The following is a 14,819-nucleotide window of genomic DNA, read 5'->3' on the forward strand; positions in this document are numbered from 1 at the left end:
TCAAAATTTATCAAAATATATATATATATATACAACGTTCAAGAAGGCAATTTACACGTAAAAAACTACAAATTTGTTTCGAGAGCACTCTAGCGAGTACTTTCTCGTCAGGTCTAAAGTGCGCCAGCTAACTTCGGTCTTATTTATACTCGTTCGCTACACGTTCTTTAATAAAAGCTTTTCTCCGTGACTGCATTTGTTAGAAAGTTCACTTCTATAGTTCTACTGTTTAATGTACACATCATGGGGTTTGCAAATGATAAAAAATTTCTGAGTGATGCATAAATTACATCGCTTGCTTAGATTTGTATGCGGTTGTGCTCTGGGGATAATTTTCCATGTAAACTGTAAGTTGTATAACAAATTTGTAGTTTTTTATGTGTAAATAGCCTTCTTAAACGTGGTATATAGCTTCTTTTGTTGAACACTTTTATGACAAAGGAAACCCCCTATACCAATATATATATATATAGAAGCCTACAGGTTATCACCTTAAAACTGTGCAAGCCATTATAGCGTTCAGCTATCGTATAGACTTATACAGTAGTGTCGTTCTTAACAGATAATTATGACATGTTGAATATGTATATATATCATATAAAACTTTAAAAATATTCTGGCCATATTCTGATACAGAATATCAAGTGTGCCTTATTCCGAGATATTCTGGTCGGAATACGACCCGTATTCAGGCAATATTCCCACAGAATATCACGGAATACGACAGAATATTGCCAATATTCAAGGTAATATTCGGAAGTATTGAGCCCGGAATACTCAGCTTGATAACTTTTCCCATTATATAAGTGAATGGTAAAATTACCATTTTAAAAAAAATTATATGTTCGCCATTCGCTTACAGACATTGAATGCTCTAAAACTTTCTAATGTGAAACACATATGTTACCAGCTTTTAAATATATAAACCAGATGCATGGCAGTAGCTTGTGGGAAACAAATATGCCTGACCCGACGGCAGGTGGTCTTGCGCACAAACATACACACAGTCTTCAATTTCATTTCTTACCAAATAGGAAGTTTTAAGATGGCAACTCAGGTTGTTCAAGGACCCCGTGCTTTAATTTCTGTTGGTGATTTTAAGTTCACTATCGACGCTGAAAGAGCAACGGTTAAAGACCTATTAGTGGCAGGTTCTGTTGTGACGGTCTCTCTGGGCGCCATGCTTGGAATATACAAGTATGTTACGTCAAGAGAACCGGAATTCAGTGCAGCTGTAAATGAAAGTCTTGGTGGTGATAGACCAGATCAACAAATGGGGGAAATTGAGCCGGGAAGTCTACATGTTTTACTGCATTGCTTCACGGACGAAAGATTTCTCGAGGTTTTAGAAGAATATAAATCTGGAAAAATAAAGGAACGTTTAGAGAGAGAATTCTCAGATATCGGAGTAGAAACGGAGGGATTGGTGGTTGGCATTGAGAATATTGAAGAAGTTGAAGAAAAAGCAGAAGCTGTAAAGATAAGGTAAAGTGCACTTCACCATGGTGGATTTTGTTTTAAAATAGTCCTCAATGTACCTATGTGTACAGCTCCTTTAACATCAGAGAGGTCAAATGCATGTGGACAGTTTTAGTGATATCTCAGGTTATAGCTCCGTGAACTTGTCTTGTATACCATGTATTATTATATACACAAGCGCTGGATATGAGCTAACAGGCAAGCTGATTGGTTATTTACTAGACAGATATTTACTCATATCTGTCTAGTAGAGAAACGTAAAAAAATCGCGGCAAGATCTGGGGAGACAAGCGACGATGAAAGTCAAGGTTTCTTTGATAAAAGTATACCAAAGTGCACCGAAAGGGCAACAAACTTTGAAACAAAAGTATTCAACGTACGATAGGTTTTATTCAGCGCTTGTGCATGTATATAATAAAACAGTTATTCTGCTCACTCTAGATAGTCGTATTTGAAAAATAGGCGAGCTTAAGATGCGACAACGCGCGCTGACGACTCGGCTGACCGGAAGTAAACTCTCCAATTTTTACTGACTGCGCATAAATATACCGCAAAACAAGTGCGTCGTTACTTTGTTGACGACGTACTTTCACAGATTTCACAGCGTCGTAAATTTTTATTTGGATTCTGGGAGATGTTGCTGATATGGCTGAAATTATACTGTCAACAAGCAAGAAGTAAGTAAATAATTATTCGCTTATATGAATTCTGAAAAACTATTCGTTAATTTTTAAATCCAAACGTAAGTGGAGAGTTAGTAAGGTGAACCGGAAGTTTGCGATCTGATCAGTATTCAATAAACATTGTTTATATTTTGGTTTGCTTACATATCGATAAACTTGCGAGTTGCGGCAGTTTTTTACTTTCTTATTTGTAAATTTTCTTGTCGTTAAAACACAGACGGAACTTAGCTCGGAAAATGAAATAAAGGCCTTTATCTTATTATGTTTTCTTTTTATGTCTATTGCTAACGTTTATAATAATAATACAATATAGTGATAATACAAAGGTGACCACCTTAGTGATAACGACTGTATATATATATATATATATATATATATATATATATATATATATATATATATATATATATATACACTGTAAAAACTGAATGGTTGAAATGACCAAAAAAAAAGGTTGCAACCATTTAAAATGGTTGTTTCAACCAATTAAATTGGTTAAAACCAAATTAAAATGGTAGAAATAACCAATAAAAAATTGGTAAAATGGATATGAAAGCTCATATTGGTAAAAACAACCAAATATATTTAGTAGCAACAAATAAAATTTGGTTAAATTTACCAATTACTCTTTGTGGTCAATGGGGTATATTTGTAGACTTCTGGTTCTATGTTCTATTGAATCCAATAAAATATGCTAGAATGCTATAGCACATTCTAAATCCTATGGCTATAGAATATTCTATAGGACTTCTTATGATCTTATGCTATATAGAATTCCATTGCCGTATTCTATAGAATTCACAAATCCTATAGAATTTACAAATCCTATAGAATATTAAATCTTAAAATTAAATTTCTCAGCAAAAATCACTCGTTTTGTAAGGACAAATCACACATGCATGTATCTGTAAACTGTCTTCATAATATACCTGTTCGCAGGTTACGTGGCGGGCGTTTTGCCCAAAGAGGACCGCAAGGTTATGTGGGACTTGTATAACCGACACGCGTTATTTTCAAATTTTGAGCGCGTCTTTGACTCTTTGTCATCGGTTCAAGGTTTTATAGTAGAATTTAGTGAGTTTTTCTTTCGTATTTTAACATAAAATACGCGTTATTTGAATTTGTCAATGAGTAGTCATGCGAAATTGGTGAAACACGCTGGATTAATATGCGAGGAGATCCGGATTATTTGTGAATAGTGACTGTGATCGCGAGGAAGAAGTAATTGTGTCATGGCCATGTGGAATTTCTAAAGTTGATAAGAAAATAATCAAAGGTTCCATTCAACTATCTACAATTTCAACAACAACATGTGTACAGCTAAAGTATTATAATTCAGTGGTGAGTGTGTTTGTATATAGTATATGTTTATATTTAAAATATTGACTATTTTTTCAGATCAGACTTTGTATGGCTGCTGGACACTTTTTCAAAACTTTGTCTAGCTGTCACATGCCTACTAGTATTAATTAAATATGAAATGCCCTCTATATATAACCATGCACTGAGTCATTTAATAAAAGATTACTTTATTCACTCCATCAAGGCTTCAAGATCACCTTTAAGTGCAAGATTCTTGTGACTGATGCTGAATCAGAAATCCTCAAATTCTGATGCTGAATCAGAAATCCTCAAATTCTGATGCTGAATCAGAAATGGCAAGTATTATTGTATTTATGCTGTCAAAACTCAACAACTGTAAATCCTACTTCTGGTGAATCATATAGATAATATAATATACCTTTTATTTATATCATTATAAATAGGGCCATTACAACTATTTCTGTCAATGCTTTTGCAGTACATTTATAAATTCTATAGCTATATCATGGCATCATGCTAAGAATGAATAAGGTGTCAAATGTTTAAATTTCATATTTACTGTTAAAATTTACAGATTTTCTTATATCCAAACATATTAACCAAAGGTCAAAATTTGGTTTATGCAATTATGGGCATGTCAAGGATGCAAGAACAACTTTGCTCTCATTCCATCCCTGGGAAACTTTCAAATTATGCCTTTAAAGAAAAGGATGCAAAACCCCAACTCGACCCAGAGAAAGTTAAGAGTATATGTGGTAAGTAGTAATTGTTAGTAACTATTTGTGGAAGTTAATATATCTTATATACATATCTTGGTTTATCTAATTGTTGACTTTTACTTTTTCTGTGTGTAGAGCATCATTTCGATGCACATGGTTAAGATGCCCAAACATTGATTCAAAGAAGCCATCAATGCTGGCTGTTCTGGAAAAGAACAAGAACAAAGATGTCCAACACATTATTGGTCTATTAGAGGATTGTCACCCGAACTAGAAAAAGGTATCTACAGATATATATGTATATAATATACAATGTTGAACTATGCAAATCACATTTATTATGTTGCCTGCTGAATCTTGTAATCAAACTTATTTAATAGAAATTGAAAACCATTGCATCTACACTGCCCCGCTGCATCAGTTGAGGCAGAGAAAGACCTGGACAATTATTTTGGGAAATTGTCCCTGTAAATATTAAACTATAGTTCAAGAGTTACTCCATAAGAACTAAAAATATGCTCAAGTGGCTGCTTGTCATGTGTAGGGTCTTGCTCTTTTGTGTCCCAGGATTTTTGCCATATGTAAATGTTTTATTTCCAAGCTTAGGAATATAAAGTTTTATAATTTTTAACTTTTATTTTAGGATGACAGTGGTGTTGAAATTTAGACCATTGTAAAAAAAGAACATTCCCGAAGTTGCTATTAACTGGATCTCTTGGTTACATCCATTCACTGGACCTTTTGGCTGAAGGCATGGTAGCAATAAAGTTTAAGCAGTTTTCCATCTTAAATGCTGTTGTGTGTTTGCTGACTGCATTGTATGTATCCAACGCAGAGAACCCTAAAGATGGAGGTGGGTAGACAAAGAATGTGTTCCTTCTTCTGGACCAGATATTACTACAAACAAACGGAAAAACGAACATTCCAATTGGAGTTAAAAACTTTTTACCGCAGCTTTGAGAACCTGGAAATGACTTAAGTATAGATAGATGAATCCTAGTAAGATAAGTGTTTGAATGTAGTACTTTGTATATATGTATAAATGCAAATAACCATTAGGATAATTTATTTATTATATTAGATCTTTTATAATACATATGTGTGTTTTGACAAAATTTGATTTGAAGTGCTCTGAATTTCAGGATAATTTAACCAATCCTTAATTGGTTGAAATAATTGGTCAAAAAAACCATTGCACATTGGTTACATTAACCAAATTCAATATAGGTTACATCAACCTATTAAATATTGGTAGATTCAACCAATATTAATATTGGTAATTTTAACCAAAACGAATTTGGTAAAAAAATAACCAAATTTTAATTGGTTGTCCTGGTTGCATCCAGGAGAACCTTTTTTTTTTGGTTGTTTCAACCATTCATTTTTTACAGTGTATATATATATATATTGTTTTTTTATAGAGCTTTCGACTGAGGTATTAACTGAGTTGTAACAAACTGTAACTACTCGACTGCTAGGATTATGCTATTCACTTATTTTAATAGCTCAAAATAATTTTACTCTATGTTAAATCCCGCGGGAAACCGGACTCATGCATGTATAGACAGCCCATCATATTGTCAGTCTGGCTCAAGCTCGTGCCTCAGGTTTTTGCCCCTGTATGGGACTATCTAGCCGCCTTTGTCTCACCAACGCTAATCTAGCTTACCTAACTAAGACTACCTAACTGATAAAAGAGATAGATATAGAATACAAAAAATATACTTGCCCTAAGGGCTCTTTCTGATTCGAATAGTGTAAAACATGCTACAATCCTGCGTGTTAAATTATAAAGACTGGGGACGCGATTTGGCAACACGAAGCGAATTTTTTTTTTAAAACAGTTTAAATCTTTCGAAATCTTTTGCATATAGGAAATTAAGCCCGCAGATCATTGTTCAGGGAGGTGCGTATAGGCAGCTTTTGTGGGATGATATCAAGGAACCAGAATTTATGGGGATAATCAAGAGGTCGGCCAAAACAGGATATCATGTTTTGACAGTAAGTTTTTATTGTATTGTATATATTCCTCTGTCGTCGAAGGTAAAAAATATTACGTGGTATTTCAAAATTTTTGATCAGTGATATTTATTAGTCATTTATCACGTTGAATACGGCATAAAACGCATACCAGCCAAATATTACTCCACGCGCTTCAATTCACCATGAATTAAAAGAAAAAAGCAAAATTGCAAACGTGCGATGATTTTCTGAAATTTTAAAAAAGCCAAGAATGTGCTAAATAATTTAGTGCTGCAATTGTATATTTGAGCTGATGCGCAAATTATATGGATTAGATACGGGTCCAGGATTTCTTGCCAAGGTATCACGAAAAGTATATACTATTTATAACAGGGTGGCGGAACAGCAGTTGATGCAGTAGAAGCGGCAGTTCGAGTTTTGGAAGATAGCGAGCTTTTTAATGCTGGTTACGGATCATTTTTAAGCAATGAAGGTGAAGTTGAATGTGACGCTATGATCATGGATGGAAACACGTTAAATAGCGGTACAGTCGCCTTTTTGTTATATACGTACGTCATGCAGTGTTTTTGAAAAAAATTTTTATAATTTTTTATCATCATATAATAACTCGCTAAATTTTGTTTGATTTAAGTTATCCAGGGCCGTATATTCATGTTTACATATTCCGTAGAAACAAGAGTTCTAATAAATAATCTCTCTCAATTCAATTCAATTCAATTCATTCAATTAAATTTCTAGCTACGCTTCTGTATTTAACTGTTCAACTTGCTTAGTGCCTGCTGCTATTAAGAATCCATGCACTGTAAAAAATGAATGGTTGAAACAACAAAAAAAAGGTTCTCCTGGATGCAACCAGGACAACCAATTAAAATTTGGTCATTTTTTTTACCAAATTCATTATGGTTAAAATTACCAATATTAATATTGGTTGAATCTACCAATATTTAATAAGTTAATGTAACCTATATTGCATTTGGTTAATGTAACCAATGTGCAATGGTTTTTATGACCAATTATTTCAACCAATTAAAGATTGGTTAAATTATCCTGAAATTCAGAGCACTTCAAATCAAATTTTGTCAAAACACACATATATATTATAAAAGATCTAATATAATGAATAATTTATCCTAATGGTTATATTTTCATACATATATACAAATTACTACATTCAAACACTTATCTTACTAGGATTCATCTATACTTAAGTCATTTCCAGGTTCTCAAAGCTGGGGTAAAAAGTTCTCAAGTCCAATTGGAATGTTCGGTTTTCCGTCTGTTTGTAGTAATATCTGGTCCAGAAGAAGGAACACATTCTTTGTCTACCCACCTCCAGCTTTAGGGTTCTCTGAGTTGGATACATACAATGCAGTCAGCAAACACACAACAGCATTTAAGATGTAAAACTGCTTAAACTTTCCTGCTACCATGCCTTCAGCCACAAGGTCTAGTGAATGGATGTCACCAAGAGATCCAGCTAGTTAATAGCAACTTTGGAGATGGTTGAAATTTCAACACCACTGTCATCCTAAAATAAATTTAAAAATTATAAAACTTTATATTCCTAAGCTTGGAAATAAAACATTTACATATGGGAAAAATCCTGGGACACAAAAGAACAAGATCCTACACTTGACAAGCAGCCACGTACTTGAGCATATTTTTAGTTTTTATGGAGTAACTCTTGAACTATAGTTTAATATTTACAGGACAATTTCCCAAAATAATTGTCCAGGTCATTCTCTGCCCCAACTGATGCAGCGGGGCAGTGAAGATGCAATGGTTTTCCATTTCTATTAAATAAATTTGATTACAAGATTCAGCATGCAGGCAACATAATAAATGTGATTTGCATAGTTCAACATTGTATATTATATACATATATATCTGTGTATACCTTTTTCTAGTTGGGGTTACAATCCTCTAACAGACCAATAATGTGTTGGACATCTTTGTTCTTGTTCTTTTCCAGAGCAGCCAGCATTGATGGCTTCTTTGAATCAATGTTTCGGTATCATAACCATGTGCATTGAAATGATGCTCTACACACAGAAAAAGTAAAAGTCAACAATAGCTAAACCAAGATATGTATATAAGATATATTAACTTCCACACATAGTTACTAACAAATACTACTTACTACACATACTCTTAACTTTCTCTGGGTCGAGTTTTTGCATCCTTTTCTTTAAAGGCATTTGAAGCTTTTCCAGGGATGGAATGAGAGCAAAGTTGTTCTTGCGTCCTCGACATGCCCATAATTGCATAAACTAAATCTTTCACATTTAATTTTGAAAATTAAACACTTGACACCTTATTCATTCTTAGCATGATGCCATGATATAGCTATAGAATTTATAAATGTACTGCAAAAGCATTGACAGAAATAAATTTTAGTTGTAATGGCCCTATTTATAATGATATATATAAAAGGTCTATTATATTATCTATATGATTCACCAGAAGTAGGATTTGCAGTTGTTGAGTTTTGACAGCATAAATCAGGGCTCTCACATCCTATTGTTTAGAAATCCTTAGACTAAGGACAAAAATTCCTCAGATTGAGTAAAATTTCCTTAAATCTCCGGGTTCCCAGATATGAAGCCTGGGACCTAGTGTAGTTTACTAAAAAGGCGGGAAAATTGTTTTGGTTTTATATTAGTTAGTGTAAAAAGCTGTTTTATTATTATCGGCCAGGTTCACGAACTGATCACAGAAGTTGAGAAGAGTTAAAAAATCATTGTAAGAATGGAGTAACAATTTTTAATTTTTGCCATGTTTTGTTCAGTTTTATGACTTTTGTAACGAAAGTAAATAATTTCGATAAAATTCAGAATTCCTTAGAAATTCATCCCCGAGCCGGGGCGAAGCGCCGTGCGAGGGTACTAATTCCGCTGGGAGATTTATTACACCCGGGTATTGTGACAGAACATAGCGGAATCCAAAGTTGCTCAAATTCTATGTCGTGGACCGTGGACGTTCAATGGTCATGGTACTTGTGCGCATGCGTGAAATGCGAACGAGTGTAGACTAGTAATCAACGAACGTTCTGATTGGCTAAGACAGAAAGTTTGTAATTCAATGAGAACGTCAGCAATTTATATTAACTGTCATTTCGTAAACATTTTTGTAAAAGCGTTTGATAAACTTTGTGCAAAGAAAGTAAAACGAGAAGAAACAAGATATATGAAGCATGACAGTTAGCAAAGATGAACGTGGATACGGTCAAGACAAAGCCGTGTAAGAGGAATGATTCATAATCTGCAAACTTATAAATGTTTTCAAAGACAAAGGGTACGTGTTTACTTTGTTTATTTCGTATTTGTTTCGCGATAAGAATGAGCCGTATTTGTATACTTTTCGGCTTTGTATGCCGTTCATTTGTTAAATTTTCAGCTTTTTCTGCAAACGCATAAACCTGTGAAGGGCTATTACACCTTTGCTTTAACTTCAAAAAGTGTTTTTGAAAGTGTAATTTGAATTTTGGTATCAAAAATACACACTATATTTATAAAGTATACTGAAACTTTTAGCCGCCGGCGTTGACTGCAATTACAGAATAAAATAACATTTGAAGTTTTTTCTTTGTCTGTGAAGATTTTGTACTGTTTTAATCGTTTGAAACTTCGATTTTAAACCGTTACTTAATTGCTGGCATGGTATAATGCAGCAAAATTGAACGGGCAATGTTTACACTAGCTTTGTGATTATTTTTGTATTGAATGATGGAAACTTTAAGACTGATTTGAGTTTTGTGTCATTTCATAATATAAAATTTAGGTCAGGTTAACTCAGGAAATTGTGTACTTCGTTTGAAATAGCGAGGGGTTGCTGCATGCATGTAATTCTAGTTAAAAAATAAAATTTCTCAAACAATTCCTTAAAAAGGTGAAATAAGATCAAAATTTCCTTAGTTTAAGGAAATTTCCTTAAAAGTGAGAACGCTGGCATAAATACTGAAATACAATAATCCCCGAGCCGGTGCGGAGCACCGTGCGAGGGTACTAATTCCGCCCGGAGATTAGGAATTACACCCGGGACCCGGGAGAACATAGCGGAATCCAAAGTCGCCTAAATTAATAAATTTGGACCATAGACGTTCAATGGTCATGGTACTTGTGCGCATGCGCGAAATGCGAACGAGTGCAGACTGGTAATCAACGAACGTTCTGATTGGCTAAGACAGAAAGTTTGTATTTCAATGAGAACGTCAGCAATTCAACTGTCATTTCGTAAACATTTTTGATTTTTTGTAAAAGCGTTTCATAAACTTTGTGCAAAGAAAGTAAAACGAGAAGAAACAAGATATATGAAGCATGACAGATAGCAAAGATAAACGTGGATACAGTCAAAACAAAGCCGTGTAAGAGGAATAATTCATAATCTGCAAGCTTATAAATGTTTTCAAAGACAAAGGGTACGTGTTTACTTTGTTTATCTCGTACTTGTTTCGCGGTAAGAATGAGCCGTATTTGTATACTTTTGAGCTTTGTATTCCTAAAGTATACTGAAACTTTTAGCCCCCGGCGTTGACTGCAATTACAGAATAAAATAACATTTGAAGTTTTTTCTTTGTCTGTGAAGACTTTGTACTGTTTTAATCGTTTGAAACTTCGATTTTAAACCGTTACTTAATTGCTGGCATGGTATAACGCAGCAAAATTGAACGGGCAATGTTTACACTAGCTTTATGATTATTTTTGTATTGAATGATGGAAACTTTAAGACTGATTTGAGTTTTGTGTCATTTCATAATATAAGTTTAGGTCAGGTTAACTCAGGAAATTGTGTACTTGGTTTGAAATAGCGAGGGGTTGCTGCATGCATGTATTTCTAGTAATTGCCATTTCTGATTCAGCATCATGAGAATTTGAGGATTTCTGATTCAGCATCAGTCATAAGAATCTTGCACTTAAAGGTGATCTTGAAGCCTTAATGGAGTGAATAAAGTAATCTTTTAAATGACTCAGTGCATGGTTATACATAGAGGGCATTTCATATTTAATTAATACTAGTAGGCATGTGACAGCTGGACAAAGTTTTAAAAAAGTGTCCAGCAGCCATACAAAGTCTGATCCGAAAAAATAGTCAATATTTTAAATATAAACATATACTATATACAAACACACTCACCACTGAATTATAATGCTTTAGCTCTACACATGTTGTTGTTGAAATTGTAGATGGTTGAATTTGAATTTCAAAATTTGAAAATAACGCGTGTCGGTTATACAAGTCCCACATAACCTTGTAGCCTGCGAATACAGAATCTATTTATACGCTTATTCCACGGTGGGGGGATAATCGCGTTTCCCCCCACCGTGGAATAAGCGTATAAATAGATTCTGTATTCGCAGGCTAATAACCTTGCGGCATCTTGCGGTCTTCTTTGGGCAAAATGCCCGCCACCTAACCTGCGAACAGGTATATTATGAAAACAGTTTACAGATATGTGTGAAATATGTTTGATTTGTGCTTACAAAACGAGCGATTTTCGCTGAGAATTTTAACTTTAAGACTTAATATTCTATAGGATTTGTAAATTCTATAGAATACGGCAATGCAATTCTATATAGCATAGGATCATAAGAAGTTCTATGGAATATTCTATAGGATTTAGAATGTGCTATAGCATTCTAGCATATTCTATTGGATTCAATAGAAAATAGAACCAGAGGTGTACAAATATACCCCATTGACCACAAAGAGTAATTGGTCAATTTAACCAAATTTTATTTGTTTCTACTAAATATATTTGGTTGTTTTTACCAATATGAGCTTTCATATCCATTTTACCAATTTTTTATTGGTTATTTCTACCATTTTAATTTGGTTTTAACCAATTTAATTGGTTGAAACAACCATTTTAAATGGTTGCAACCTTTTTTTTGGTCATTTCGACCATTCAGTTTTTACAGCGTGCAGGACGGTACCTGATGAAAGCCGGATAGCGCTATCCACCGTGTTACAATGAGCCGAAAATAATATATTTTGTCAAGTTATTACCACCAGTAGCTCTAAATACAAAATCGAAGCAAAATAGAAAATATGTTTGTTTCTATAGCACCATCCTGGCTGCGCCCGCATACTGGGGGTGCATACTTGATATAATATCTTGTAACATCCTCCCTCTTTTCACAGGTCTACTCGTCACTTTAAGAAAAGTTACATATATACCACTTATTAACCGAATTTGAGGTCCGTACTAGAGAAATATCAGCCCGAGGTCTTGACAGTACGGACCGGTCTTGGCTGCGCACGAGCATACTTGATGTAACATCTCGTAACACACCGGATAGTGTTTAATTTAATTACTTTAGAATCCCCTGTTGTTGGGTATAATTTTGATTAAATCTTAGCCCAAAAATGATGTTCCTCTTTATTATTTGTTGGTTTTTAAACCTTTCAAGCATTTTTAGACCTATTGAAGAAACACTATCCGGTGGATAGCGCTATCCGGACTACGGCTGTCGCTAGAAGCCTAATTATATCATTGTGGGGTGTATATTCATATAATCATGTTCGTAAAACCATAGAAACAATTAATAACAAAAGAATGAGTCGGGCATAACACGCATATATAAATATGCACCCGCCCCCCCCCCCAATTAAGCTTCTAGCGACGGCCCAGATTCAGACTTTGTACAATCGGCTCCAGAATTCAGAAAGTGATGAAATTAGGATGGACACAATATCAGCGTCCATCCAAGCTTGTCTTTACATTGTAGCTTACTTCCTGTATAGGATCAGTGACCTCTGGAGGCCACTTCCGTAATCCTGTTTCACTTGCCAAACTAATCATGAATGACTCATACCATTGTGGCTTGAGTGGTGAGGGAGCACTGAAATTTGCTAAAGAAAAGGGATTTCCCGCACTGAATGACAAAAAACAACTCGTAACCCAGCGATCCGAAAACGTGCGAATTTCCTACACGGATTTTGTTAAATACGTAGACTGTCGAATGCGGGGACTACTCGTGGGCGAGGCTGATGGGGATTCCTGTTGCGAGACAGCATCAGCTGTTCCTGGGAATACCAGTCGTGACACCGCATCAGCTGTTGCTAATGATGACAGTGGTGACACAGTATCAGCAGTTGCTAGAGATACCAATGGTCATTTCGCTTGCGCGGTATCAACAGGTGAAGATTCCTAGAGCTCTTCCTCTGTGGTTTTAAAACTGTTTTCCCTCTTAAACTTTTTTCGTGAAAAATCGTCATTTGACATGGTTTATAGACGTTTTTCATCAAGAGATTCTAAAAGCAGAAAATTTCCATATAATCAGTATTGTAATTGTTTTGCTTTTTGTAGGCGGTGTTGCAGGAAGATTAAAAGGCCGTGTTAGTGATGCATCGATGGTGGGTTGTGGTGGTTACGCAAATAAACACGGAGCAGCAACAACATCTGGACTAGGGGAATCAATAATTAAAATGACCTTAGCAAGAGATGTCGTTTACATGATGGAGGGTGGACGGAATGCTCAGGTTTGGTTCTGAAGTTTACAATTCTTTTAGCGCTATATTTTAGTATACCAAGGACTCTAAACCATTTTAAGAGGTAAATTACGTACAAACCCCATAAGACGGCAAACTGCTTTCCGAAAATCACAGTACCCCGCACTCAATATCCTTTTTTACACCATAGGATTCTGCAAAAGAGTCTTTGGGCAAGATGAGAAGACAGGTGCATGATGTAGGCGGTGTAATTGCGATTGATCAACATGGACATTTTGGAAAGGCTTCTACCACTGCTATGATGGGTTGGGCCAGCATCAAGGAAAACACAATGCAATTTGGCTTGCGACAAAACGACGTTGGGGAAGAGCAACTTTAAAAGATCGCAAAAAAACAATAGCGATAAAATAATAATATTGCACTTTTTATACGAACACTTCTTCCGTGGCAATGTAATGCAAAATTAACTTATACGGCCAACTAAACTGATTTAATAATCAACAGTAAGCCAACAGGAATTCATATATTCAATAATATCTTGATAATCTAAGTTTGTATTGTACTGTTTATACTGGACGCGAGGCGAATTTTTCTGTTCGGAGAAGAAAAACCAATCCTTGAAAGAAATTTTGACAACCATCGGAATTAGAGCTAAATGTACAATATTTTCGTAATTATCTAAAAAATCATAAACTGATTGAACTTATTTTCTTTTGAAAACTGAAAAAAATCGTAAAATCGCCTTGCGTTGGTGGATTGCGTCCATTGTGTGTCGGCCTTATATAAGGCACACACTACAAGTGGTTTGAGGTAAACGCACTGCGACATGTTCTGCTAATGGCATTAATACTTTACTCTTTAATTGTCTCAATTAAAACTTTTTTGAACATTGTTGTATCAAACACATTTAAACACATATAAGCACAATAGAAATAATGATTAATCAGTAAATGGTGGCATAATATTGTTTCACTCCCGATTTGTTAAGCAGGTATAAAATTTTTTGAAAAGGACACGCACGACTAGTAAAGGCAGGCCGAGTGTAGTAGTGTATCCTCAAATCTAGTCAAACTGTCAGTTTATTCTGCCACATTATTTTACCTGAGCCTGAGACGAACAATTGTTTTGAGTTTCATTGAGAGATCGTATAGTCTTTCGTTAAAATATGATTTAATTTCAT

The 14,819-nt window shown here is 34.8% G+C and overlaps 1 protein-coding gene and 1 long non-coding RNA gene across 3 annotated transcripts; both read left to right on the forward strand.

Moving 5' to 3' along the window:
• Nucleotides 1-265: 265 nt before the first annotated feature.
• Nucleotides 266-14,558, forward strand: LOC114517738 (isoaspartyl peptidase/L-asparaginase-like). The gene is made up of 7 exons (XM_028537549.1): nucleotides 266-347; nucleotides 1,035-1,485; nucleotides 6,079-6,205; nucleotides 6,560-6,710; nucleotides 12,932-13,327; nucleotides 13,497-13,669; nucleotides 13,830-14,558. Exons 2-7 carry the CDS (start codon nucleotides 1,046-1,048, stop codon nucleotides 14,016-14,018), a joined length of 1,476 nt encoding a protein of 491 aa, XP_028393350.1. The 5' UTR covers nucleotides 266-347; nucleotides 1,035-1,045; the 3' UTR covers nucleotides 14,019-14,558.
• On the forward strand, nucleotides 2,582-5,591 carry LOC114517739. 2 transcript variants are annotated; one of them, XR_003686417.1, is made up of 4 exons: nucleotides 2,582-3,503; nucleotides 3,709-4,240; nucleotides 4,340-4,484; nucleotides 4,848-5,591. It is a non-coding gene; the product is annotated as an uncharacterized LOC114517739 (long non-coding RNA). The 2 variants fall into 2 exon arrangements; XR_003686416.1 differs by having other exon boundaries at nucleotides 3,709-4,484.
• Nucleotides 14,559-14,819: the final 261 nt, after the last annotated feature.

This window comes from Dendronephthya gigantea, unplaced genomic scaffold (genome assembly GCF_004324835.1).
Source record: "Dendronephthya gigantea isolate DGI-Jeju-01 unplaced genomic scaffold, DenGig_1.0 000009F, whole genome shotgun sequence".
Taxonomy (NCBI): domain Eukaryota; kingdom Metazoa; phylum Cnidaria; class Anthozoa; order Malacalcyonacea; family Nephtheidae; genus Dendronephthya; species Dendronephthya gigantea.

What these genes read in the sequence shown, in the direction of transcription:
- LOC114517738 (XM_028537549.1), top strand. Translation starts at nt 1,046, where the DNA reads ATGGCAACTCAGGTTGTTCAAGGACCCCGTGCTTTAATTTCTGTTGGT. An exon ending in GCAGAAGCTGTAAAGATAAG is followed by an intron (nt 1,486 to 6,078) that starts GTAAAGTGCACT and finishes TTTTGCATATAG; the next exon opens with GAAATTAAGCCCGCAGATCA. An exon ending in AGGGTGGACGGAATGCTCAG is followed by an intron (nt 13,670 to 13,829) that starts GTTTGGTTCTGA and finishes TTTACACCATAG; the next exon opens with GATTCTGCAAAAGAGTCTTT.